Source organism: Anguilla rostrata, chromosome 12 (assembly GCF_018555375.3).
Source record: "Anguilla rostrata isolate EN2019 chromosome 12, ASM1855537v3, whole genome shotgun sequence".
Classification (NCBI taxonomy): Eukaryota; Metazoa; Chordata; class Actinopteri; order Anguilliformes; family Anguillidae; genus Anguilla; species Anguilla rostrata.
Window position 1 is genome coordinate 1,924,245 of NC_057944.1, and position 26,159 is coordinate 1,950,403.

The following is a 26,159-nucleotide window of genomic DNA, read 5'->3' on the forward strand; positions in this document are numbered from 1 at the left end:
GATGCTCTTGAATTCAGTTTTGGGCAAAATGTGTAATCCTGAAACCACACACGGCAAAACAATCTGTGTGACGAAAAAAAAGCCGGGTCCGAGTCCCGGGTTCGCGTCCTCTCTGCATGGAGCTAGCATGTTCCTGTGTTTGTGCTGGTTTCCTCTGGGTACTGGGTCACTGTGTCCATATACTCCTAATAAAGAAAGAATTACACAAGTCTGTCTGCAGATGTTTAAAAGCCAACACTGAATCTATAATTTTACACAACATAATGGGCCCCTTCAGAATAAGAATCAGTGTCCATGTTCTTGCTCACAAATGAAAACATGCAACCATTTATGATGTCTACAACAACAACAATAATTTGACACTCGCAGTGCAGCAGTAATGCTCAAAAACCCAAACTTTATGCTGATCAGAGAAAGCTCATGTAATCCATTTATTGACAAGCTATTGCAAGGCTAGCTCTCAGAATTCTGCAAAATGGGCGACATAACTCAGGAGGTAAGTGCGGTTGTCGGTTCGATCCCCGCCCTGGCCGTGTTGAAGTGTCCCTGAGAAAGACACCTATCGCCTAACTGCTCTGTTGAATGAGAGGCATCAATTGTAAAGAGCTTTGGATTAAAGCGCTATATAAATGCAGTCCATTAATCAAATGATTATTGCTGCTTGCGTATTTGTTATGCAAATTCTATTACGTTTGCCACAGCCCAAACACGAAACGAGGAAGCGCCCATGAGACAAATAGCGTGAAATTGAACTTCCACTACCATCTAGTGGCTGTTTAGAGGAACTACAACATTATTTTTATTTTCAAGAGCTCCACAGGTGTTCTCGTGTCTTAATAAATTGCTGTACATGTGACTGTAAACTAAAATCTTTTGCAAATAATTAAATTTTGATTGGTCAAAAAAACAGTTTTCATGCCTATATGAGTGCTCATAGTGAATCACTGCCCATTCTTTCACTGCTCTGCCTCAGTTCCTGTAGATTCAATGGGAAACCTGCAGTGATTAATACACTTCAGACTGTGTTCTGCAGTGTACAGCTGCTTGGCAGCTTAATGTAGTGAAGGGAAGCGTATGTTTCTGTATTTCTGTCTGCACTCCTGGTCACTTCTGCCTAGGCCTGCGACCTTGTCCCAGTCTCCACATTCCCAGTTACCGTGGCGATGAGGGCGAAGAGCGATGAAGAGCTACGAGGAAGATGGAATGCAGCTCAGGGCTGTCCCGAGTGCACTCCTGAGAGGACCCGAAAAGCTCTGGCACCCACCATGGGGATATACCGCCCCCATCCCAGGCACTATACTGTGCTGTTGTGTTGTTTGCTGAGAGGCCTAATTACTGATGTAACATTTGTGTGTGACTGTTACGTCCCCTGCCTCTGCTGCCCTGGGTAGTGCAGGTGGAGGTAGTTGCTTAATTACTTAATTGCCTGATTGCTTCCACCTGCCTGTGGCCCAATATAAGCCCAGTAGTATGAGGCAGGGGAGAGGTTTTTTTTGGGTCTTGTGATTTGTGGGGAGAGCTTTGGTTTTGTGAACTTTGTGGGTTTTTGTTTGTAATTTAGGTTAATAAATGTCTGGGTTTGTTTTTAGATCAGTTTCGGTCTTGTTTTTGATCCATCCGGACTTTGTTTGTTGCGGCCAGTCGAGCCAGCCGTAACAGTGACCACAGACAGAGCCTCCATGCTTGTGACCTTATGATGTGCGATGCTTAGAAACTACTATCAAGGCTGAGACAACTTAGTGAGTTTTTGGAGAATGCCCCTGCATGCTGTGTAGTGGGTATTTCCCTTGTGCATATTGTACTAAATTCTGTTACAGTGGGAAAATGTCGTCTGCCCTGATTTCCTGTCTACCTCATGTGCCTGCTTTGAATGGGTCCTATCAATGCACATAGTATTTGGCATTCTGTTCGGTAGTTAGCATTTCTTATGAATGCTGGTAAGGTGTAATTTTATTGAAAGTAGGCTTGGGGCTGCTGGATGGCTCATTCAGTTAAGGCACCACGCTGAGCTGCATGGATGAGCCTCACGGCCTCGGGTCGAATCCGGACCGTGCCAGTGCCAACTGTGGCCGGTAGCTCCACAGGGAGACGCACGATTGGTGCCTGTGTTGCCTAGGGTACGGGAGGGTTCAGCCAGACAGGGATCTGCGTTTCACTGCTCTCTAGCGACCCCCCTTGGGCGCTCGTATGACTGCATGTCAGAGCCGCTTATGAAAGGTCTTCCTCCGGTATGAAAAACAGCTTTTCTGTTCTATTCCATTACTAATTATACATGCTCAAAAGCTGAAATGTAGTAAATGTTAATTTTTCTCATCCAAGCAGATGCAGAGTATTAATGTGTAGGCTTGTTATTACACCAAAAGTGTGATTTTTATTTTTATTTTTTTAAAGCAAAGCATGAAGATTAAACAATGTTTTTTAATTTATTTATTTATTTATTTTTATTTATTTATTCACACAAAGTAAGTGATAAAACAAAAGTATATAACAACAAACATAGCAGGGATTGTGCAGGAGAGGTAAGAAACCCCAAGGGGCTTATAGTAAAAACCTCCACTCTAGGATTTACAATTTATCCTAATACTATGGATTTTTTATTTTTTCATAATGAGATAAAAAAAGAAAGAGAAAAAAACAAATTCATAGCAATAGGAATATTAATTTTAAAAAAAACCATGTCATGGTTCTGGCTCCATCACATGGGTGTTTGATGTAATTAAAACAGGGAAGCATTTACTCAGACAAGCTCACTCCTGTTAATGAAAGTACTAGTGTATGGCATTAGCAAAACTGAGAAATCCCCTGCAAGCTGTGGCATGTGTACCTCTCTGGTGCTCCTTGTAACAAAACTTGTAACTGTAGAAAACTTTTGTCTGACCTGGTATGGTCCTGTCTACCTCGTGTACCTGCTTCAAACTTGTTCCTGTCAATATGTTCAAATAATGCCCTGCCAAACCAGACATTTATATTCTGCAACAGTGAGATTTAAATGGAACAGCCTGTGCCTTAAAGTACTGCAGTCTTTAATTTGTTCAACTGTCATTTGCAAACCTCAACAGTTGTTCTCATGTTTTAAGCATTGCTGGATATATTGCTATAAACTGCTGTGTTTCACAAATTACCCAGATGATGTCTTAACAATCAAGAACAGTTTGTATATCGCTGGGATTATACATAGTCTATCATTGCCCTTTCATTGATTAATGTTACACTGTGACCACATACTTCTAAAGAATAGTACCATCAAAAATCATGTTAAAAAGCCAGCATGATCACTCTGACATCACTTGCAATAGATTTTTTGGAGAAAATAGTGCTGTCATTTATACTCAATGATACCAAAAACAAGATGGACCCACTGCCCTTTGCACACAAGGCTAGGCACGGCATTGATAATTCTTTACTTTTTCTCTTTTGTTTACATTATTGTAATTTACTTTCAGTTCAGTGAACTCTTGAGAATCTGTCAACTTCTGCCTTGAAACTCAACCTCTGGAGCACTTGCAGCATTGTCACATGGCCACCAGGTGGCAGAATGCATCTGCTTTGTGTTTACAGTATTCCAACAAACTCACAAATCTGATAGTTGTCAAAAAATGCTGATACTTTTGCCCATCTCCTGCCACGATATATAATGATTTTATTAAATTCCATTTAGCATGAGGATGGAGGTGCAATTTCAAAGAAATGCACTGGTCGATGCACTGACGATGCTTATTGTCGTTGGATACAGAGCACACACAGCACACTGATGCACACTGCCTCAGAGTACATTAACACACAGCCCGCCAGGCCCCAGCCCCACAAACACACACACACGCACAGAGATTCGAATACCACACCTCCACAGCTGTTCTGCTATGTTTCACAAATGATCCAGACAATGTTTTAACAAGGCCAAATTACTTGAAAGAATATAGGAAACATTGGGCAGCATTGCTGTGGAATACAGCTTGTTCAATTTGTGTGAGCTAAGATAGCCAATATTGTTTCATGTAACTTGGCACAATTTTAATATCAATACTTTTAATGGCAGGCGTAGATTTGAAGTAATGACTTATAGATTGTGCTTTGTATGTGTAACTTGGCATTTTTGTACATTGAAAACGTGTTTTTCATCACATGTAATTACAGTGTCACATTTTGCAGTAAATTATTGACTAATCAATGTTCAGTACAAAAACTCTTATTAGAGGCCACTGTTGACCTTTTAAAGTTTGGCTGTACAATCCTTCCAGCTTCTCTCATTGTTAGGCCTGGATTTATAACATGGTCAATCACAGTGGCTCTAAATTCATTTGATCAAGATCTAAATTCGTCCATCAATACCAGCTGCATTGGGCTACTGCTCCATGTTGTCAGAAAGTGTCATGTTCCTGTGTTCCTGTCTGCGTTTTCCCTGTTGGGCCGCCAGATAGCGGCACTTCTGTTTTGTTTCCTGCTCCCCCTGTGTTAATTGTATGATTGTTTTCAATTGTCCTATTATTGGTTGCGGCTTGTCTCGTTTTCCCTTCCCTCTCTGTGGCCTGATTGTTCATGGTGCCCTCCTGTGTCTCGTCAGTGTCTGTTCTATTTAAGTTTCCCCATCCCTTGACTCAGGTGCTGGATCCTTGTGGTTATGTGGTTCGTTCTGATTGTTTGTTCGTAATCCATGTGTTCTTGCCTATGCCCTGGTGTTCTGGTGTTTTTGGATTTTTACATTTTCTTGTTCCTATGTTTGTAGTTTCCCTTGTTTGTTTGAAGGTCGCCCTGCGAGGCTTTGTGTTCCCTTTTGTTCCCCCCTTTCAAGTAAAGTCTTTTTGTTCTTCCATTTTGGAGTTTTTGTATTTTTTGACCTCGGCGTTTGGGTCTAACCCCCCCACACATCCTAACAGAGGTTTTTTTTTCCCCTCTCCCTTTTTTCTTTTTCTCTCCTCTGGGTTTTTTTGTTGTTTTGTTTATCATGCCACCGGGGTGGTGGAGTGACCCGGAGGACTCGCCACCCAGCGACTGGGAGGCCTTCGCCCTTGAGCTTCCCAGCGCCCGGGGCGGGCGGTCACGGAGGCGCCGTGGTCGGGCTGCCTCCCGGTCGGCCAGACCTCCAGCGGCCCAGCCAGCGGTTCCCGGCCCTGCATCCTTCAAAGGGTCTCGACTGGCCATTTTTCCAGGGGCCGGGCCGCGGGGGTCCCGCCAGTCCCGTCCGGCTGCCCAGCCGGGTTCCCTACGGCTGGGGTCCGCATTCCTGTCTCCTGCCCAGCCGGGTTCCCTATAGCTGGGGTCTGTGTTCCTGTCCCCTGCCCAGCCCAGACGGCAGGGGGCTCAGCCTGCTCCGCCTCAAGCCCCGGAGGGGGGGCCTTCTCGGCCTGCCCCGCCCCAAGCCCCGGAGGGGGGGCCTTCTCGGCCTGCCCCGCCCCAAGCCCCGGAGGGGGGGGCCTTCACGGCCTGCTCCACCCCAAGCCCCGGAGGGGGGGGCCTTCACGGCCTGCCCCGCCCCAAGCCCCGGAGGGGGGGCCTTCACGGCCTGCCCCGCCCCAAGTCCCGGAGGGGTCTCCGTCGCCGTGTCTGCCCGCCGCTCCGCAGGAGCTGCCTCCTGCTTGGCCCCGCGCCCAGGAGCTGCCTCCTGCTTGGCCCCGCGCCCAGGAGCTGCCTCCTGCTTGGCCCCGCGCCCAGGAGCTGCCTCCTGCTTGGCCCCGCGCCCAGGAGCTGCCTCCTGCTTGGCCCCACGCCCAGGAGCTGCCTCCTGCTTGGCCCCGCGCCCAGGAGCTGCCTCCTGCTTGGCCCCGCGCCCAGGAGCTGCCTCCTGCTTGGCCCCGCGCCCAGGAGCTGCCTCCTGCTTGGCCCCGCGCCCAGGAGCTGCCTCCTGCTTGGCCCCGCGCCCAGGAGCTGCCTCCTGCTTGGCCCCGCGCCCAGGAGCTGCCTCCTGCTTGGCCCCGCGCCCAGGAGCTGCCTCCTGCTTGGCCCCGCGCCCAGGAGCTGCCTCCTGCTTGGCCCCGCGCCCAGGAGCTGCCTCCTGCTTGGCCCCGCGCCCAGGAGCTGCCTCCTGCTTGGCCCCGCGCCCAGGAGCTGCCTCCTGCTTGGCCCCGCGCCCAGGAGCTGCCTCCTGCTTGGCCCCGCGCCCAGGAGCTGCCTCCTGCTTGGCCCCGCGCCCAGGAGCTGCCTCCTGCTTGGCCCCGCGCCCAGGAGCTGCCTCCTGCTTGGCCCCCGCCCAGGAGCTGCCTCCTGCTTGGCCCCGCGCCCAGGAGCTGCCTCCTGCTTGGCCCCGCGCCCAGGAGCTGCCTCCTGCTTGGCCCCGCGCCCAGGAGCTGCCTCCTGCTTGGCCCCGCGCCCAGGAGCTGCCTCCTGCTTGGCCCCGCGCCCAGGAGCTGCCTCCTGCTTCGCCCCGCGTCCTGGAGAAGCCTCCGAAGCTGCCCAGTGCTCCTGCCCTGCCCAGTGCTCATGCGCCCCCTGTTCCCTCGTCCCTTGGTGTTCCCTCATCCCTTGGTGTTCTCGCTCCCCCTAATGTCCGTCCTTTCCCCAGTGTAGTCGCGCCCCCTGGTGTCCGTCTCCCCCCTGGTGTCCGTCCTTCCCCCAGTGTAGTCGCGCCCCCTAGTGTCCGTGCTCAACCGATTGTATTCACGCCACCCAGTGTTCCCAACCACGTGTCTGTGTTCTCCGACCCCCGTATCTATTTGTTTGCCCGCCTGTTTGTCTGCTTGTCTGCCCGCCTGTTTGTCAGCCAGTATGTTGGCCTGCCTGTCTGCCCCCCAGGCCGTCGGTCTGTCGGCCAGCCTGTTCTCCCGCCTGTCTGCCTGTTTGTCTGTCTGCCTGTTTGTCAATCTGCGTGTTTTTTGTCTTGTTTACCAGTGTGTCAGTCCTTGTGTCAGTCGTTTAGGTCTCCCCTCTCCTTCCCTGTCTGTCTGTCCTTGAGTGTGTCGATCGGTGTTGCTTTGTGCCTCCCCGCCTGCTTGTCACTCTGTCTGTCCCATTAAGTCTCCCTGTCTTGTTCATAGGTCCGCGTCTGTCCGTTCTGAGTTTTTGTCCAGTCTGAGTCTGGTTTCTGTCCAGTGTTCTGTCTCCTCTCGTCATGTACCAGTCCGGTGTCGCGTTGTTCCTGTCCAGTGGTTCTGTCTAGTCACGCCCCAGTCCCCGTCCAGGTTTCTGTGTTGTCCGTGCCCCAGTCCTGAGTCCCGTCCAGGTTTCTGTTGTGTCTGTGCCCCGAGTTCCCGAGTTCCTGCCCAGTCCAGCCCCGAGTCTTGTTCTTGTCTTGTTCCTGTCCTGCCCAGTCCAGCCCCGAGTCTTGTTCTTGTCTTGTTCCTGTCCTGTCCTGCCCAGTCCAGTCCTGTTCCTGCCCCAGTCCAGAGTCCGGTCCAGAGTCCTGTTCCTGTGTTCTGTCCCTGTTCCTGTCTGGTTCCAGTCCTGTTCCTGTTCTTGTCGAGTCCTGTCTCCAGCCCCCACCCTCTGTTGACTCCCTCCCCGGGTCAGCCTCCTGGGACGTCAGGAGCCGTCCCTTGGGGGGGGGGGGGGTACTGTCATGTTCCTGTGTTCCTGTCTGCGTTTTCCCTGTTGGGCCGCCAGATGGTGGCACTTCTGTTTTGTGTTCTGCTCCCCCTGTGTTAATTGTATGATTGTTTTCAATTGTCCTATTATTGGTTGCGGCTTGTCTCGTTTTCCCTTCCCTCTCTGTGGCCTGATTGTTCATGGTGCCCTCCTGTGTCTCGTCAGTGTCTGTTCTATTTAAGTTTCCCCATCCCTTGACTCAGGTGCTGGATCCTTGTGGTTATGTGGTTCGTTCTGATTGTTTGTTCGTAATCCATGTGTTCTTGCCTATGCCCTGGTGTTCTGGTGTTTTTGGATTTTTACATTTTCTTGTTCCTGTGTTTGTAGTTTCCCTTGTTTGAAGGTCGCCCTGCGAGGCTTTGTGTTCCCTTTTGTTCCCCCCTTTCAAGTAAAGTCTTTTTGTTCTTCCATTTTGGAGTTTTTGTATTTTTTGACCTCTGCGTTTGGGTCCAACCCCCCCACGCATCCTAACAAGAAAGTGCTGAATGTAGTGCTGTAAATCAGCCTTTTATGTAGTGCTGAAGGGATTACCAATCGTGCTGCAATGAAACTCACCTGGGCAATGTGGTTGGAAGTGACCAGACAGGATTGCAAACATGTTGACTTTATTTCACAATCTGCATGTCTAGCAATAACAATTTGGACGTCTTAATATGAAGTGACAGTACTGTGACAACTGAGTGTGCAATTCAGAATTTTGCACTTTGTATGTAGGTACAGCAATTTGTGTTTTGTACATTGAGTCAAAGCAATCATAACATACTGTAATGCATTTGTAATGTGTGACTGCAGTTACTAGAAATTAATCTGAAAAAATGAGAAACTGTAGGGTCTCAGGAACAGCTCAGAGACTGGATGTCATGCAAACTACACTTCTGCCTTGATTTTGGCTTCGTGGTCTAATCCATTCAACTGATGTGCAGCAGATACAGGTTAAAACCTGCAGGAAAACCATTTCTTTGAGAGGTAATATAAACACACCTGCTCAATAGACAAGTAGTGACTTTTCTAAATGTATTGAATTGTGGTTACACTACAGTAACAGAAGCAACCATTCATCAGACAATACACAATTTTTCTTATAATGGATTTTATTTCATTTTATTTTTGTCATCGCTTCAACTGTGCAGATTTTAACCCCATGCTGATCTGCTCATATTGAGCCCAAACATAATCCCATACAGAATATGAAATAAGTACTACTGTGTCACAGGAGTTCAATACACCACACAATAATAAATCATAGCACCAACACATTTGATGTTTATTATAATTCAGGTTTAATCATTGAAGACTATTGTCTGAAAATACAGAAAATTAAAGCAACAGGTTAAAAAAAACTCAATCCTTCCTGACCAAATAAGGAAACTCAACCCATCATTGTTTACAGTAATGAAAGGAAATAAGTACACTGCAGTGACCATTCTGCATTCTCCCTATCAGCTGCATTTGCCCACAGAAATTTGTTCATTGGAACTCTTAAGAAAATGAATGAAAGCAACTGTAAAAACTAGTAAAACGCACATTTAAGTGGAGGAGTGGCACTGGCTTCTCTTATACAAAGATGCAGATACAGGAGAGAGTTATTACTTCAAAAACATTTTACACTGCCATATTTTGCCATTATTACACTCAATGTTATATTAATGTTTTAATAATCAAAAGTACATTAACACACCTTTAACATTTGAAATAACCTGAACATGAAAGATCATACTCTTATGTACAGGGTTTAAGCTGTACTGAGGTTAATATTGGGTACAGCTGAAATTGCACTGGTAAGGCATTGGTCAAGGAAGGTTGCAAGTGTGTCGACGTGTGTGTGTGTGATTGGGTGAGAGTGTGTTTGTGTGTGTGTATTTGTGAATGTTTGTGCATGCGTGCGTATGTTTGTGGGAGTGACTGTGGATGTGAGTATGTATGTGCATATGAGTGAGTGTGTGAGTATGTGTGTGTGTGCCCGGGTTGCGTGTGTGAATGGGTAAGAGAAAGTGTGTGCGTGCCTGTGCACGCATGTATGTGTGTATGTCTGTGTGTGTGTGTACATGTGTGTGAGTGCATGAGTATGTGTGTGTGCACACGGGTGCGTGTGTGTATGGGTAAGAGAATGTGTTTGTGTGTGTTTATACATTTGTGTGTGCGTGTGTGTGTGTGAGTGTGCGTCCGTTTGAGTGAATTACTGTGGATGTGAGAGTATGTGTGCGATTGAGAATGTGTGTGTATGTGTGTGTGCGTGAGAATGCGTTTGTGAATGTGTGTTTGTGTGTTTATACGTGTGTGTGTGTGTGTGTGTGTATGGGTATGAGAATGTTTGTGTAGACATGTGTATAATGCGCGTGCATGCATGCATGTATGTGTGTCTGTGTGAGTGCGTATGTGTGAGTGCATGAGTGTGTGTGTGCGCGCGTGTGTGTATGGGCAAGAGGAATGTGTGTGTGTTTATACATGTGTGTGCATGCGTATGGGAATGAGAATGTGTGTGTGGGTTGACACGTGTTTGTGTCTCTGCACGCATGTATGTGTGTGTGCGTGCGTACATGAGTTTGTGTGTGTGTGCGTGAGAGTGCCTTTGTGAATGTGTGTTTGTGTGTTTATACATGTGTGTGTGTATGTATGGGTATGAGAATGTTTGTGTACACGTATATAATGTGCGTGCATGCATGTATGTGTGTCTGTGTGAGTTCATGAGTGTGTGTGTGTGCGCGTGTGTGTATGGGCAAGAGGAATGTGTGTGTGTTTATACATGTGTGTGCATGCGTATGGGAATGAGAATGTGTGTGTGTGTGTGTTGACACGTGTTTGTGTCTCTGCACGCATATATGTGTGTGTGCGTGCGTACATGAGTTTGTGTGTGTGTGTGAGAGTGCCTTTGTGAATGTGTGTTTGTGTGTTTATACATGTGTGTGTGTATGTATGGGTATGAGAATGTTTGTGTAGACATGTGTATAATGTGCGTGCATGCATGTATGTGTGTCTGTGTGAGTGCGTATGTGTGAGTGCATGAGTGTGTGTGTGTGTGCGTGCGTTTATGTGAATGTGTGTGTGACTGTGGATGTGAGTGTGTGTGAGAGAGGGTGTGTGTGTGAGTGACTGAGTATGAGAGAGAGAGAGAGTGTGTGTGTGTGTGCATACGGTTATGAGAGTGTGTACATATGCATGCATGCGTGTGTGCGCGTGAGAGTGCACTGGTGAATGTGTGTTTGTGTGTGCGAGAGATCATGTGTTTCCATGTGTGTAGGTGTGTGATTGGGTATATGAGTGTGCGTGTATGTGTACATGAGTGTGGTGTGTGTGTGTGTATGTGTATATGAGTGTGTGTGGTGTGTGTGTGTGATTGGATATATGAGTGTGGTGTGTGTGGTGTGTGTGTGTATGTGTACATGAGTGTGTGTAGGTGTGGGTGTGTCTATGTGTATCTGAGTGTGCGTGTGTGTGTGTGCGCGCACATGAGTGCGTGTGTGTCTCTACTCCAGCTGGCAGAGGGACACTGAGGAGGAGTTGCATACTGTAAATCCAGCACAGAGGGGTGTGTGTTGAGTGAAGTGTGTGTGGAATCTGTGCAGGAGGGTCAGTGTGTCAGAGTCAGAGACGCTGTAGAAGGACAGAGTGTCAGCCGGACGGTCCACACACACTCCTACCCTGTACACACACACTCCTCTACCATCATCATCATCATCACACACTCCTGCTCTGCGGTAGGGGGAGGGGGGGGCAGGTATGTGTGTTTCGTTATAATTGTGCCTGACAGAGTATCTGAGTTCAGAGTATCTGAGTTTATCAGAGTAACTGAGTTTATCAGAGTCTCTGAGTTTATCAGAGTCTCTGAGTTTACTGCACTCCAGACTCCAGGAGTTTTCATCATCTCCAAACAAACAGTAAGAATCCTCTCCTTTCCTGCTGATTCTTTTATATGTCACTGCTATATCAACCCCTCCCACCCCCTCAGACACACTGCACTCAGCCTCCCAGTAACAGCGCTCACACACACTCTCTCTGCACACAACCTGGAGCATAGACTCAAATCTCTCTGGATGATCAGGATATGGCTCCTCTCTCCCCGGTGTGTGCGTCACCCTCCTGTTCCCCTCAGACAGAGACAGCTCTCTGTTCGCTGTGTTTGGATCCAGTGTGAGCTGACAGCCGTCTGCACACAAGAGACATTAATGAGATTAATTATCATTATTAATATTCACCTCATTATGTATGTGAGAGAGAAAGGACTGTCATAGTACCTCTGTGTGTGTGTTTGTGTACGTGTGTGTTTCTGTTTGTGTGTTTATGCGTGTAAGAGAGAAATCTCTCTCACACACACACACACACAGAGCAGAGTGTGTAAAGTGTGGAAAGTGTGGAAAGTGTTCTGTGTCGATACACACTCACATTTCCTGGGTCCTGGTTTGGTCCTGTTCTCTCCTCCATGGTCCACACTGTAAGAACAGCAGAACAGAATTTAGAATTTTAACAATCCTTTATTTCCACTCTCAACACACCAATGACATCACATAAATAAAAACAAAGACACAATAAAACACAAAACCACGATCATATGAAAAACACACAAATCTGTCACAAAGGAAACTTATTCCATGCCCTCGCCCTATTCCATGTGCAAAAATAGCTCCCACCCCTCCACTGAACATTAAACACTCTTATAACACACACTCTGAAACACACTCAGGTTCTCCATTGCTTTGTAATACTGAAACTCCACCATCACTGTGTCCCTGACCAAACCCCTAACTACAACAACCACATCTTGTCTGTCCCCTCCACCAATCATATTTCTCCCAATTGTAGAAACAGCTATTCTCGCCTCAAAATTAAATTAATGAGCTGGCACTTATCTCTCTTTGTTTTTATTGGAAATCAAGGATAAAAATATCACTTGTAAATGTTTCCCCTAGTCACCAAAATAAACTTCCCAAAAAAGGAAAGAGAGGCTGAAGTCTGGCACACCCCGAAAAACAATGATTAACAGTTTCTCTCTCCATGCAGAATGGACAATGGTGGGATCCTGCTGGGTTCATCACAGAAATAAAACTATTTACTGCAGTGATTACATTATTACATTACAGTGATCCCACGCAGCACCCTCCACTGTAGATCCCCCCCAACCCCTTCTGCGTGTGTGTGTGTGTGTGTGTGTGTGCGCATGTGTGTGTCTGTATGTGTGCGTGTGTGAGGTGCAGTGTGGAAACTCTCTGTACTTACAGCAGTGTGAGTGTGTCCAGTTTAGCAGCAGACAGCGCACTCACACCTGAGTCTCCTGGATGATTGTATCTCAGGTCCAGCTCTCTCAGGTGTGTGTGTGTGTGTGAGAGGTGCAGTGTGGAAACTCTCTGTACTTACAGCAGTGTGAGTGTGTCCAATTTAGCAGCAGACAGCACTCTCACTCCTGAGTCTCCTGGGTGATTGTATTTCAGGTCCAGCTCTCTCAGGTGTGAGGGGTTTGAACACAGAGCTGAAGCCAGAGAATCACAGCCTCTCTGTGTGACTCTACAGCCTGACAGCCTGCAGAGAGAAGGACACACACACCTTACACACCTTAATATAAACTAACAGGGCGGTGTGTGTCAAACACATAGCAGTGTGTTACACACCTTACACACAAGATAAACTAACAGGGCTGTGTGTGTCAAACACATAGCAGTGTGTTACACACCTTACACACATTAATATAAACTAACAGGGCTGTAAGGCTTTCAAAAGTGCCATGAAATTGAGTTTGAATATTAGCTTTTGTAATTAGTTAGAATTCAAATATATTCAAATATCATTTGCATATAATTAACAAAAATAAGCTGTTTATTGTCGGGCGCAATATGCACGTGACGCTCCCTCTAAACTGGCCTGCGCGTTATTTTCCACATGCGGGCAGCAGAATAGAGGACATCAGAGAACTTTCATACTAGGTTACTACATCGGGGGCTTCATTTATAAAACGTATTTTAGATCAGCTGTGTGGCGCGTACGTAGAAAATCACGTCAAAGTAGTGATTTATAAAATTTCAACATGACTCGATTTGACCGTGGAAACGGTTGTGGTTGTACGGCAGGTCTTCACTTTACGTATGCACGCAAGTTCATTTTATAAATGAGCCCCCTGCAGTTTCTATAGCCTAATGCGCAAATGAATAAAGCACTTTCTCCTGGATGTAATTTGCCACAACTCAGCATTTATTAATCACAATAATAGGGGAATGATTGTTTATAGGAAATCCCTGTTTATTTGTCAACACAAAAACTATTCAAACAGTTAATAACTGTAGCCTAAAACAACATAAATTACTTACTCTGTTTAGTTTGTTTAACTTCTTTCATCATCCAATTTTATCAAAATCTTCAGAACAGAAAGGAAACATAGCTTGCCATAAGAACATTATTCAGCCTAAATTGTTAGCTGACCAGATCTGTTGAACGAAGTGAAAAAAGAGATTGGCTCGCGAGGCTAGCTGACCAGTAACGTTAGGTGTCCATGGAGCTGAAAGTATCACTGGCAAGGATAACCAGACGATCCACTTTCCCTGGGTCCAGGGCAGAACGTTTTTTGTTGAGAGGAAGTAACGTTAGCACAGGAAATGAACTTTGCGTGCATGAACACGATTCGCCGCATGAAATTAAAGCCTGTGTATTCATGTTAATTACAAAACGCAGGATCCAAAACCAATATTCGAATGTTCAAATTTAAGTTCGAACTTTAAAAAAAAAAAAAAAAGATTTTCGAATATTTTTCGAACTTCGAATATTTTTTGACAGCCCTACAGAGCTGTGTGTCAAACACCTAGCAGTGTGTTACACACCTTACACACATTAATATAAACTAACAGAGCTGCGTGTGTCAAACACGGTGTTACACACCTTCTACAGCTATATATAAAATAAAATTGATGGGGAATGAGTCATTATCAAACGCATTTGAGTCTACACCCCACTAGTCTGACTCACAGGACCCAGACTGTGGGTATAAGCCTGCCATTGGCCGACTATTTCAATCAGAATTCACCTCCCCTTCCACTATCTGCGTGTTACCGTTTTCAAAGTTCCCGTCGCTACGTGAAACAACAACAACCTCCAAGCTAGCAACCTGCACGCTGAAAATGGCAAGTTTTGACAAAGACGAGACCAAAATAGCTGCTGGCCAGTACTCCATTACGACACTATTTCGCAAGGGCACCATCACTGCATCCTGGGCTTAGCGTCGCCCAAGACGATTGTGATTGGTTTAAAGAAATACAAACAAGCCAGAGAATTTTTTTCCTCTATAGTGGAATAATAATGGGTTGAGCCAGATCTTTCTCCAGCGCTGGCACAGCGCTGAAACAAAGTGTGGAGATGGGTCTGACTATGCGAGACTAACACCCCACTACAGTTCAGGAAACAGGACCAATTCCTTTTATTCATTCATGTAGAGTCTTATTCTTCCAAGAGGAAGAACAGGAACATGCTGTTTCAGTTCTGTGGAGTGTCTGTTTTCACATTAGAAACATTGACATCAGTGTTGTATTTAGTCACATTGTAGCCCTTATTTATTGAAGGGTGTGTGTTTGTACTCACCCCAGTCTCTGCAGTTTACAGTGTGGGTCCTCCAGTCCAGCAGAGAGCGCTGTCACTCCTGAATCCTGCAGCTCGTTGTCTCTGAGCTCCAGATCTCTCAGCTCTGAGTGAGGAGAACGCAGGACTGAGGCCAGAACATCACAGCAGCCCTCTGTGAGTTTACACCAACCCAGCCTGTGGAGAGACCGCACACACACACACACACACAGGCGCACACGTACGTACACACACACACACACACACACACACAAATTCACAGCTGTGACAATGTGTACCTTGGCAGTTGATATATATGCACCTATGCATTCCTGAGATGTACACACAAAAACAGGGAGGGGGTGTGTAAATTAAGTTCATTAAGTATTCTGACTAATTCACAAAAGTCTAAGGCAATTACTGGGCTCTATTCACCAATAAATATGATGAAACCACAAGGTTGGGAGTCTACTGCAAGGGATTCATTGCCAAACCCTTTTCATATGATGAACTTATCTGACTTGCGAACATTCATCTAATCTGCAAACACAAAAAACAGCATTTTTGTGGTGCACTTTACCTCACCTGACATGTTCTTCGGTCCGTGAACATATATACGTTTTAAAAACGTTCAATATTCATCACTATGAATAGATAAATATAATTATTAATGTACACGCGAATCCCATTAGCTGAATACACTACTGTTATCATAGTATTTTCTTCCTAATCTTGTAACCATCAAGTTATCAAACAATTTACAAATTGGTTAACTAATACAGCGTTTTTCGCACTAATTTTAAAAGTTTCACAAAGGTAAAATGAAACCGCATTCAATTCGCTTGTTAAGCCGTGACGTATGGACCTTCCGATAATACTGTTTCCAGGTCCAAGCCTCTACTGCAGTGGTTCTCAACTCGGGCCAGAAAGGGCCGGTGTGGGTGCAGGCTTTTGTTCCAACCAAGCAGTTACACATCTGATTCTACTAACCAACCTTTGGAGTCTTTAATAAGGACCTTTATTAGTAGAATCAGGTGTGTAACTGCTTGGTTGGAACAAAAGCCTGCACCCACTAATAGTGTCCTGTGTGTGTTCTCCACACGTATATGGCAAAGACTAAGGCTTTTAGAAAGAGCTCTTAGTCACCTGGGCCCCTGCCTGCAAAGGGAAAGCATCTCTAAGCAGCGGCTGTCCCATTGGCTTGTGGAAGCTATTATTATGGCATATGAACCTGAGGGCTCATTCTACGAGGAGCATGGCTGCATCGTGGGCCCTATTCCATGGGGTCTCCTTGCAGGAAATTTATTCAGCTGCAGACTGGGTTTCACTGCATACGTTTGCTAGGTTCTACCACCTGAACCTCACCAGGAGGCCAGTAGCCCACTCAGTTCTGGGGGTGAGCTCTGTGTGAGGCACACACATCTGCCCTCATCTGCTATGGGTTTTAGTACTTCACATTGTTCCTGGGTCCTGGCTATAGCTTTGGGCGGTGGAATGTCTTTAGTACTTCCCTACATGGGATGTGCCAGACACCACCCTCCCCTCAGGGGAGGAGGCATCCCTTGCTGGCCTGACAGCATCTCAGCTGTGAGCATAAGGCATTCTGGGAGCTGTCGATATCTCCCCATAGGTGTGTCTCAAACACGAGATGATTAAAGAGAAATTTATCTTACAATCGTAACCCTGGTGGAGAAATCCACCAAGACTGCACTGCTTGCTGTGCATGAGAAGTGCATATGTTCACTGAGGAGTATTCAATTCAGTTTTATTTGCATGGTGCTTTTTACAGACAGACATTTTACAAACCGTCACAAAGACGCTTTACAGCGTAGAAAGGCGGGAAACAGAGCAAACAGAGCAAACACCAGGCGCTGCAGTGTGGCCTCCTTTAGCATTGGACACGCTACTGTCTGTCAGAGCCAGACTTGGTGCAATTGGATGCTTCTGCGAAGGTCAAGACTGGATGACATTCCCCATAGGTGGATCTCTCCACTCATTGTTTCAGAGAACTGGTTTTGGGGTAACAAGAGATCAAGTTTTGGGGTAACACCCTTACTGGGGTACTCACTGGGCAAATCGTTAGTTTCGCTAGCAGAATGGGAAGCTCCTCTGGGAAAAAATGACTGTATAAGAGAAACAATACACCTAATGATTCAAATTTTCTGCTGAAACATTTGGATAAAAAACTTACAGTAGACACCAGAAGTTTACGTACAATTAGGCTAAAGATTTTCAACAACTCCACACATTTCATGTTACCATACATTTCTTTTGGCAAGTCAATTAGGGCATCTACTTTATTTCAATAAGAGGTCATTTTAAAACAATCTATTAAAGACAGATTTATTTCAGTAACATCACAACCTAGCATGTTCCAGGATGGCTGCACCCTCATGCAAAAAAGGGAATTTTTAGCTTTTTTCTAGTAAATACAGGTTGATTTCAGATTTGAAGGCAGAGACATATCTTTTATAAGGTAAAAAGCAAACAAACCAGAGCAACATCATGGGTGCTTCTGTTCCTCTTTAATACTGTGTCCTTGTCTTAACATTCTAAATTAATATAGCCTCTATTTATTTTAATCTGTTTGAGTTGCATGTTTTGACATGAAGATTGATCCATCAGATTACTCTGTGTGGCAGGGCTTGGTTTGTGAGGGAGGTTCAGGGCAATCAGAGGACCACGCCTACTGGTTAAGTAGGCACACACACCTGGATAACATTACTAATCAGTCCTGGGTTTAAAAGTGTGTTCTTTTCCCAGTAGGTGTCTGAGACCGGAGATTGACTGATGAGAGAGAGAGAGAGAGAGAGAGAGAGAGAGAGAGAGAGAGCGTGAAAGCAGTGGCAGAAAGAGCCTTAGCGACAGAAAGGGCTGAAAAGCGTCCCCGTTGTGCTGTCTTGTTCTGGTTATTTCAGTTTGTTATTTTACTACATTATTTTGTTACCTGGAATCCATAAGGGGGAAAGGAGAATAAGTTTGTTTCCTTTAATTGTTTAATATCAATAGTCTCTCTCTCTCTCGCCCACAGTAAATGCTGGTGAAATCCGGATCTTTTCCCACAATTCCCTGCGTCCAACCCCAAAAGGGGTGTGTCACGGCGTGTGACTCCGCCTTTCACTTTCAACAAATTCACCATTTATTAGAAAATTGGTATTTTTGCAAATAATTAGTGAATGAAATCAAATAAAATACATGATAAGTGAGGAGTTTTTGCATTTGATCCTGCTTATGTTCTGGGTTCAGAACATTAAATGAGAGCACTAGCTCACTAGCCCGACAATTTTACTGCACTTTATTCAGTAGCACTTCACAGTAAGGTCACATGAATTGCCATTGACTAATGCCAATAAAAACAGTTAATGTATTTGTTTCTGGTTAAGTTTATCCTGTATTTTGCTAATGTATAAATAATCATGTAACTATAATAAATTAGTAATATTATTGAACAACTAACTAAAGACAAATTTGATTTGTACTGAAGTCACGTGACCTTATTGTTAAGTGTGAAAATATGTGATACAGAGTGCTGTAGCCCAAAGGCTGCCATGGGTGCTGGAGTTAGATACTGTGCCATAATGTCATAAATGCTACAGTATAGTCAAATCACAACATAAATCACTAACTTGCCAGAATATAATTAAATTTAGCCACTTCCCTCAGCATTTAATAACTGTACTTGGAGGAAAGCGACATTAACCAATATTTAGTGGTGACCGTACAGTAAAACTAATATACTGTATGCATTTACTCACATATATTGTTATGGGATGGAAATTTAATGAAATATCTCAAAACGCTATAGATGACAAAATGTCTCAGTTTCAAACCATGGCTTCAAAATTCCATTGCAGTTGGGGACTCGTTTCGACCAGGCTTGTGTCCCCTTTTTCACCATAATTAAAAAAACATCCATTTTAAAAACTAAAATGTTTTATACCACACTGTAGACAAGATCTGGGCAAAGAAATATGTAATAATATTGTTGTTAAATCTAGGTTTTGCTTCTGAAATGGCTGCACAATTCCTTCAGTCCCTCAGGATGCTGGCAGCTGTAACTTTTTAGGCCACCTAAATATACGAATGTATGAATAAACAATAACCAATTAACATCTAAGACATTTCACAGTGAGTTTTTCTTGTGATGAAATATGTAAAAATGCCTTCAAATATGGTTAGATTTTTTATAATGGCCCCACTGACTTTTGTGAAGCATTAAGTGTAGGCACAAATGCTTGTAAACAGTCAAATTAGCCTAATTTAGGTTCTAAAGTTAAAAAGTAAAATTTCTGAACTGTCAACACAGTTCTTAAATTATTTAATAGCTTTATCTACTCCGATTTTGCATACTTCCTTGTTAAACGTCCTGTTAAAGTGAGCCCAGATGCAAAGTCTGTTTTATGTTTGTGTGGAACGCCCATTGTGATTACATTGTAGGCAGAACATTTGACCTCCCTAGTAATATGTGAAATGGAACAATGATTCAGTGTTGAAGAGTGAAATTGAGGATTTTAAGGTTGATGATGCTCTGGGGAAGATGTCTGTGCTACACTCTCCAACAGCAGCACTCTGCACCTGAGAATTAGACGTCCTGCTGGACTAAACTCAGCACAGAACTGACAGTTCTACAGATGTTATTCTGACCCAAAATGCCACTTTTCTTATACTGTATGTTCTCTGAATAGGGGCAAAAGGCCCATCTACCTTATCTATAATCTTTTCTCTGGGCTTAATCCTCCCATCCCATCCCAGAAGTGTAGCTGCCATCTTTCAGAGTGGAGAGTGAGTTAGTTTACAATGCTGTGGGATGTTTGACACAGCTACCACCAAAAGTAAAAATGTAAGATTTAGAAGATACAACTTTCACAGTGCACAGTAAGTTTTCTTTTTAACTTTCGGTTTAATGTGACAAACTCCTCACTGCACTGCAAGCTAAAGCTGGCGGTATACTCTATAAGAAGAAAGAACTTCAGGATTGAGAACCACCAGCGAACATGTCCACGAACACCGTTGTCGGTATACTCAGTGAGAACACCGCACCGTTTGATGTCACTCCACGCTGCTGGGGGGCGTAGAATACTTACGAGGCAGCTATTAACTGGGGCTGGAATCTCGCCCAGACCTCCGTCTCGCAGCTACGCCATGGATGTATAAAGAGAAGGGCTACGCGAGATCACAACACAAAACAAAAAGTTTAAAGTGTTTATTTAGTTTGGCTTTAGTTTATCTACCTATGCAAAAGAAGAAAAAAAGGTGAAGATGGTACGTTTGCCCTCTAAATCAGAGTAGGACGGAGAATAGAGAGTTTTGTCTGTACATTCGGCAAATGTGGAGTTTAGACGAGGGGGTCCACTTCTCTTATTTCCAAATGTGTGCTAGGCATTTTGATGACTTGCTGAAATGAGTAGCACCATTCATCAAACATGAGGGAACTCACAGAAATCCCATCTCTACAGAAGAGAGATTGACATTGACTCTCCGTACATTAGCATGTGAAGTCTGCCCTCTGATCTCTCAACCGTGACGTAATCAACCATGTGATATTTGGACCAATAGCTGAGAGGGGAAGGGCGGAGTTCTCCCTGGGGGCCGTCGCACACTGCACCGTGAGAACACACAACACTGTGTGTTTTTGTTCTTCAGTTGTTCTCATTGCGTCTTTTTGCTCAAAAAGTTATACTTCTTACTAACGACGCGTTTCCACCAAAATTACCCGGAAATTTCAGTCCCAGGAACTACTTTACCAGGAACTAAAAGGTTCCTTCAGCCAATGGTTGTCTGCGTTTCCACCGGGGTCTAAAGTACCGCGAAGATTAGGCAAATTAGCCCACTGACGTATGAAAAAGCGACGTTGTCGTCGGTCCATCTGTCATATGATTTCTTCTGTAACCCCATACTACCACCGAAGTAGCCTACATTATTTTCTAATAACCGGGACAGCCCGGAGGGGTTTATTCCACTTATATACAACGGGTTACCAACAATGACTATATATGGTCACTTTTGTATTTATTGATTTTCATATATCCTCTCAAACACATTCATTATGTTTTTATGCGAACATTCGCTTTCATGTCTTGACATCCGAAGTGACAGAATGCATTAACATTTATATGTATAACTGGCAACAACAGCAGAAAACATGCACACGTTGTAAACAATTTGCTGTTTGATTACTTTCTCGTTGTCAATTCCATATAGGCTAATCGCAAAATGACAAGTATAGAACGAAAACTCGGACTTGCGTGAACATTTAAATTAGTAGTGGTACAGCCACCGTTTGCTTTCCTTCGAGGTTACTGCTAGCCGAGCAGCGAAGTGTGCCCTCCAGATGCGAACCATGCACCATAAATTAATCCATAGTCTTCCTGGTCTTTTCGTGGAATTGAAAAATGGCAGTAAAATTGAGTAAAATTACTGCAGTCTGAAAAAGCTAAAGGGACTATTACTAGAATTAACCTGTTATTTTACCCTGACAAAAAGTGCGGAAGATGATTTCCAGTTTGCTTGTACTGTATCACCAATGTTAATTACGCAGAACTACCGCATACCTCACATAACTGTATCAAACGTTTTGAGTCAATTACAACGGGATAACAAAGAAAATCCGGAAGAAAATATTCAGCAACCGAATTAATCCGTTTGAATGTTTTAGTACGTAATATGCTGTCCCAGCACGAATGCTTAGCATTTTATAAAACGAATACTAAAGCAAGAAAAGAGCAGAAGAGCACACGTTATAATTCCAAGAGGTTGGCAGGCTATAACCAAAAGTAGGCTACTGCGCCGCATAACATAAGTTTGATTTGAAGTTATTATGAAAATAAATCGGTTTGCGCCTGCATATTTTTAAACATGGCGCCTGAAAACAAAAAACACAAAAAAATGCTGCGAGTACTCGACCAATCAGAAATGTTCAGTGCTGCAAGCTCCACCCAAAAGGTTCCTGTACTTTCGGAAAGTACTACCCCCCGAGCAGGAACCTTTTGGGGGGTAAAATAAAGCCCCAGGAACTAAATTTAGACCCTAGTTCCTGCGGTGGAAACGCACTGAGTTCCTCAAAAAGGTTCCTAGTTCCGAGGTATAGTTCCTGCGGTGGAAACGCGGCTTAAGTATACCACCTACTTAACACACAGCTAAAGGCAGAGTCACTTCAGAAACAGGCTCAAATGTATGTATGGATGTGATAAAAGTTTATAATAGAAGATGAAGAAAAGTAATTGAAAGTTTCTGTAACTAGTGAAGAAAATTACAGTTAGAAGGACCATCACCATAGGTCCTTGCAGGAGGATATGCAACATATACAGATATGATAGATTCGATCATAAGGGCAAGCCAGTCATACAAAGTCCCAAAGGGCCAAATTACTTTAAACTATTCAGGAAACATTGGGTAGCACTGCTTTGGAATACAGCGTGTTTAATTTGTGTGAGCTAAGATATTGTTTCATGTAACTTGGTGCAATTTTGATATCAATACTTTTAATGGCAGGCCTAGATTTGAATGAATGACTTACAGACAGTACACTGTATGTGTAAGTAACTTGGCATTTTTGTATGTTGAAAGTGTGGTTTTCATCAGATATAATTTCTTTTTGTACTGGGTTTGTTATGAGTAAGTGATAATAGCAATTAATATAAATGTAGGTTATGAGAGACATGCATGCACATAAATGCACACAAACACACATTCTAGCTGAAAGAAACACATAGGCATAGATTTAATCTTTTTACTTTACCATTAATGACAAATAAATGAAAGTGCATGTCATTTTTAAATGAAAGTGGTTTTGATGAGCTATTGTACATGACGGACCTACTAATTGTCTGCATGTCGGGAGAGGATATATATAGGGCTAGCTAACATTAATTTAGAAATATGGCGTTGCAGGGTCGCTATAGTAGTCTAGTTAAGAAGTAGTTACAGTACCAGTACTGGCACAACGCAACCATTTTGACTTTTAAAAAAGCGATATACCAGGCATGGAGATGTCATTATCTTGCGCCAGTTTCTGTACGATCAGTAATGTTACCTACCAGACAGAAATGCATCACTGATTTTAGTGCTTAATTTCAGAGCCGTCTGTAGTAACATTATACAAGCGATCTGTTCTATCTTTAGCAAGGTACCTAATGTAAAACTTGAAGGCGAAGGTGGAACTGTCTAATGTGAGGGGTATTTTATTTGGATTTGTGAAATATAAATGAGTTTCCCACAAGATGCCAAAGCAATAGTTTAAATGCTTTATTTTTAGTTAGCCATCAATCCAGTGTAATTAGTTAGAGGATCGCGTGAGTCCGAGGGGGGATGAACCTGCATCTGTTACAAAAAGTTCCAACGGCAACCCAGTGAGCTAAAAGACTGCAGACATTATGGCTGCAAAATTTTGTACTTTTAAACGTGTATTTGTATATTTGTGTGTGTATCTGATGTTTCTATTGGCTGATATACCTAAATTTCCAATGGGGTGATGTATTCTTTGTGGGCCTGGAGCATTTATGATGATGTAATCAGGCAGAAAGAAGAAGGAAAAAACACAAAATCCCCTAAGTCTGGGGCTTTATTGTGCGGACGTGTGACATTGTTTGTGAATTCTGTCTGTTGAAATGAGGTCAGAAGGTACAGAAATGAATGTTTTTAAAGGCTGAGAGTCTTTGGTCATTGTGGTTATTGTTAACGGGAACCCTGAAAAGTGCCAAACTCTCTGGGATGTATAGGTATGGGGCATGCCGCCCCGCCAAGGCGTAACTTGGCGGGATGGCATACCGTACCTGCCATCCCAATTAAACATTTAAATTATTTCTTTTGCATCTGTATAATCTTTGTGGAAAATCTATTCAAATGATTGTCGATTCCAGGCTATTGGCAACTTTCATATTTTGTCATATGATGAACTGTTTTCTCTTACACTGCACCAAACTACATGGCTCATCTCCGTAAGAACCAATCACCGCATTGACCTCGTTAATAAAGTTTTGGGGCAACACCCTTACTGTGTTATCACTGGGCATATTTGTTAATTTCACTAGCAGGATGTGCAGCTCCTCTGGGATAGCTGCTAGAGTCAGTGTCCAGATGGATAAAATAATACAGAGGTCATGAATTGCTCACTTGTACGCTGACTGAGGTTTTAGTGTCAGAGAACACTTAGATGGCAGCAGTAGAGTGTCTCTCTCTCCAGGGTGCAGTGTCTAGCGATAATTTCATATGAGCACACCCCAGTCAATACGCATATATGCTAAATTGTATTCACACAAACATTCAGGTTACAGGTTTTGAAAATGAATGAAATCAGGAAATTTGTTTTCTTCCCTGTGACAAAATTCAAACCCTTACACAGCCACAACAGTTAAGGTCACACAGTACACAGCACTACTCACCCCAGTCTCTGTAGTTTACAGTTTGGACTCATCAGTCCAGCACAGAGCAGCTTCACTCCTGAATCTCTCAGGTTATTGTAGCTGAGGTCCAGATCTCTCAGGGTTGAGTTTGATGACTGGAGAGCTGAGGCCACAATATCGCAGGACTCCTCTGTGAGGTCACAGCTGTTCAGTCTGCAGAGAGTTAATATAGTATATTATGAATATTGTTTCTTTACTGTCCATTTTTGTTTAATACCACAATTAAAAATAAAGAAAACATTTCACCACTGCAACTAAGTTTCATTTATTTCAGACATGCACTTGATAAGATGAATGTGTGCTCACGAGAGAAACGGCTCCACAGCCAACAATCCCTGCTCTCTTGTGCACTCTGTGTGCTGTAATCTCTTTCTCTCTCCCTATCAAAGTCCTGTAATGTCTACTCTGTGGGGTCTGTGTCACATCCAAGGTGTATGGCTATTTAGTGTATAACACAGCACACCACAAAGAATGCACTGACTTTCTGAGGGCTGTATTGTAATGTACCACCCAACCCTTCCAAGCATCTAAAATACATTTTTAACATTCCAAACGTTTGCTCAATCATTGACCAATAAAACGCACGTTGGTGGTGTGCTGGCTTAATGTATGTAGAAAGTAGTAAAGGATGAACACTTTTTTTGACTGTTCCCAGGCTTTTCACTGAAGCCTCCCTGCTCTCATAGGGGTGAGCGCAGTTGTTATAATTACAAATGTCATAAATAATTCATCTTCAGTTTGATGACAGAATGTAATTCATTTCAGGATTAGAAATAATCCACTTCACTGAGGCTACTGTGTCAGTTTAGTCACATGATCAGTTCTAAATGATGCTGTTAGCTCCATACAGATGCACTGCAAAAATAGCTGCCATTGGACTGCGTAAATGAGCACAGCTTGCATTTGAAACAGTCAAACTGAAATAAAATATTTCTCACATCTGTGTCATGCATTCACGGTTTTCCCGGGCATTCATAACGCCACCAAAAAGAAAAATGTGCTGTTTTTTTAAGACCTGGTCTGGATTTGGATTAAAGGGAAAACTAATGAACGCTGGTGAAAAAACCGCCCTAGTGAGAGAAAAGACTATGCACCAAGGATACTGAACTGTTTTCCTGTTTCCATGCGTCCTTTCTCCCTTTGCCTAAAGGAAATTTCCGCAGTTTTTTGTGACTGTGGTCTATATTCACCCCAAAGGAAAATAAAAGCATCGCCTTTTAAACTGTTTCCTACAGATTGGGGCGGGAAACTACATTTTCTGCCCCCCCGTTTCCTCCAAATTTTTAAATTTCCCTGGGAGACTTCAACCACTGTTCGGGTGGACAAAAACTCAAGTGCTTTTTCAAATATGTGTCTTGCCCCAACCCGAAATGGGAAAAAACTAGACCATGTTATGGCCCCAATTAAAAGCTTACAAATCCTTTCCCACTCCCCCCGCTGGGCACGGCTGACCACAACTGTGTGCAAATTATTCCACATAATCGCACATGCCTACAAGGGGGAAAGTGTTCACCCAGAAAGGTGAAACTCTGGTCGGAGGAGGGCAACGCTGATGCTGCAAGGCTGTCTGGACGCACGGCATGGGAGGGTTCATCGAATCATCTCGGGACATTAACCAAAATCACCCGAAGTTTGGGCAGCTCATTGGGGCTCATATTGCGGGGGACTTTTTACCCTGAAAAGGTAGTTAAGATCTATCCGAACAGTAAACCC

The 26,159-nt window shown here is 44.1% G+C and overlaps 1 protein-coding gene across 8 annotated transcripts in view; it reads right to left on the reverse strand.

Annotated features, from left to right (window-relative positions):
• Positions 1 to 26,159, reverse strand: part of LOC135235496 (NACHT, LRR and PYD domains-containing protein 3-like) — a 340,665-nt gene that overhangs the window by 214,346 nt on the left and 100,160 nt on the right. For 2 of the 8 annotated variants that reach the window (XM_064301003.1, XM_064301007.1), the window contains one exon: positions 24,426 to 24,599. In XM_064301003.1, coding sequence (XP_064157073.1) covers positions 24,426 to 24,599 — 174 coding nt within the window. Of the gene's footprint in view, positions 1 to 8,762; positions 11,660 to 11,895; positions 11,943 to 12,864; positions 13,027 to 15,069; positions 15,244 to 24,425; positions 24,600 to 26,159 lie in introns of those variants that run through there. The other 6 variants (XM_064301013.1, XM_064301008.1, XM_064301024.1 and 3 more) reach the window with 6 other exon arrangements.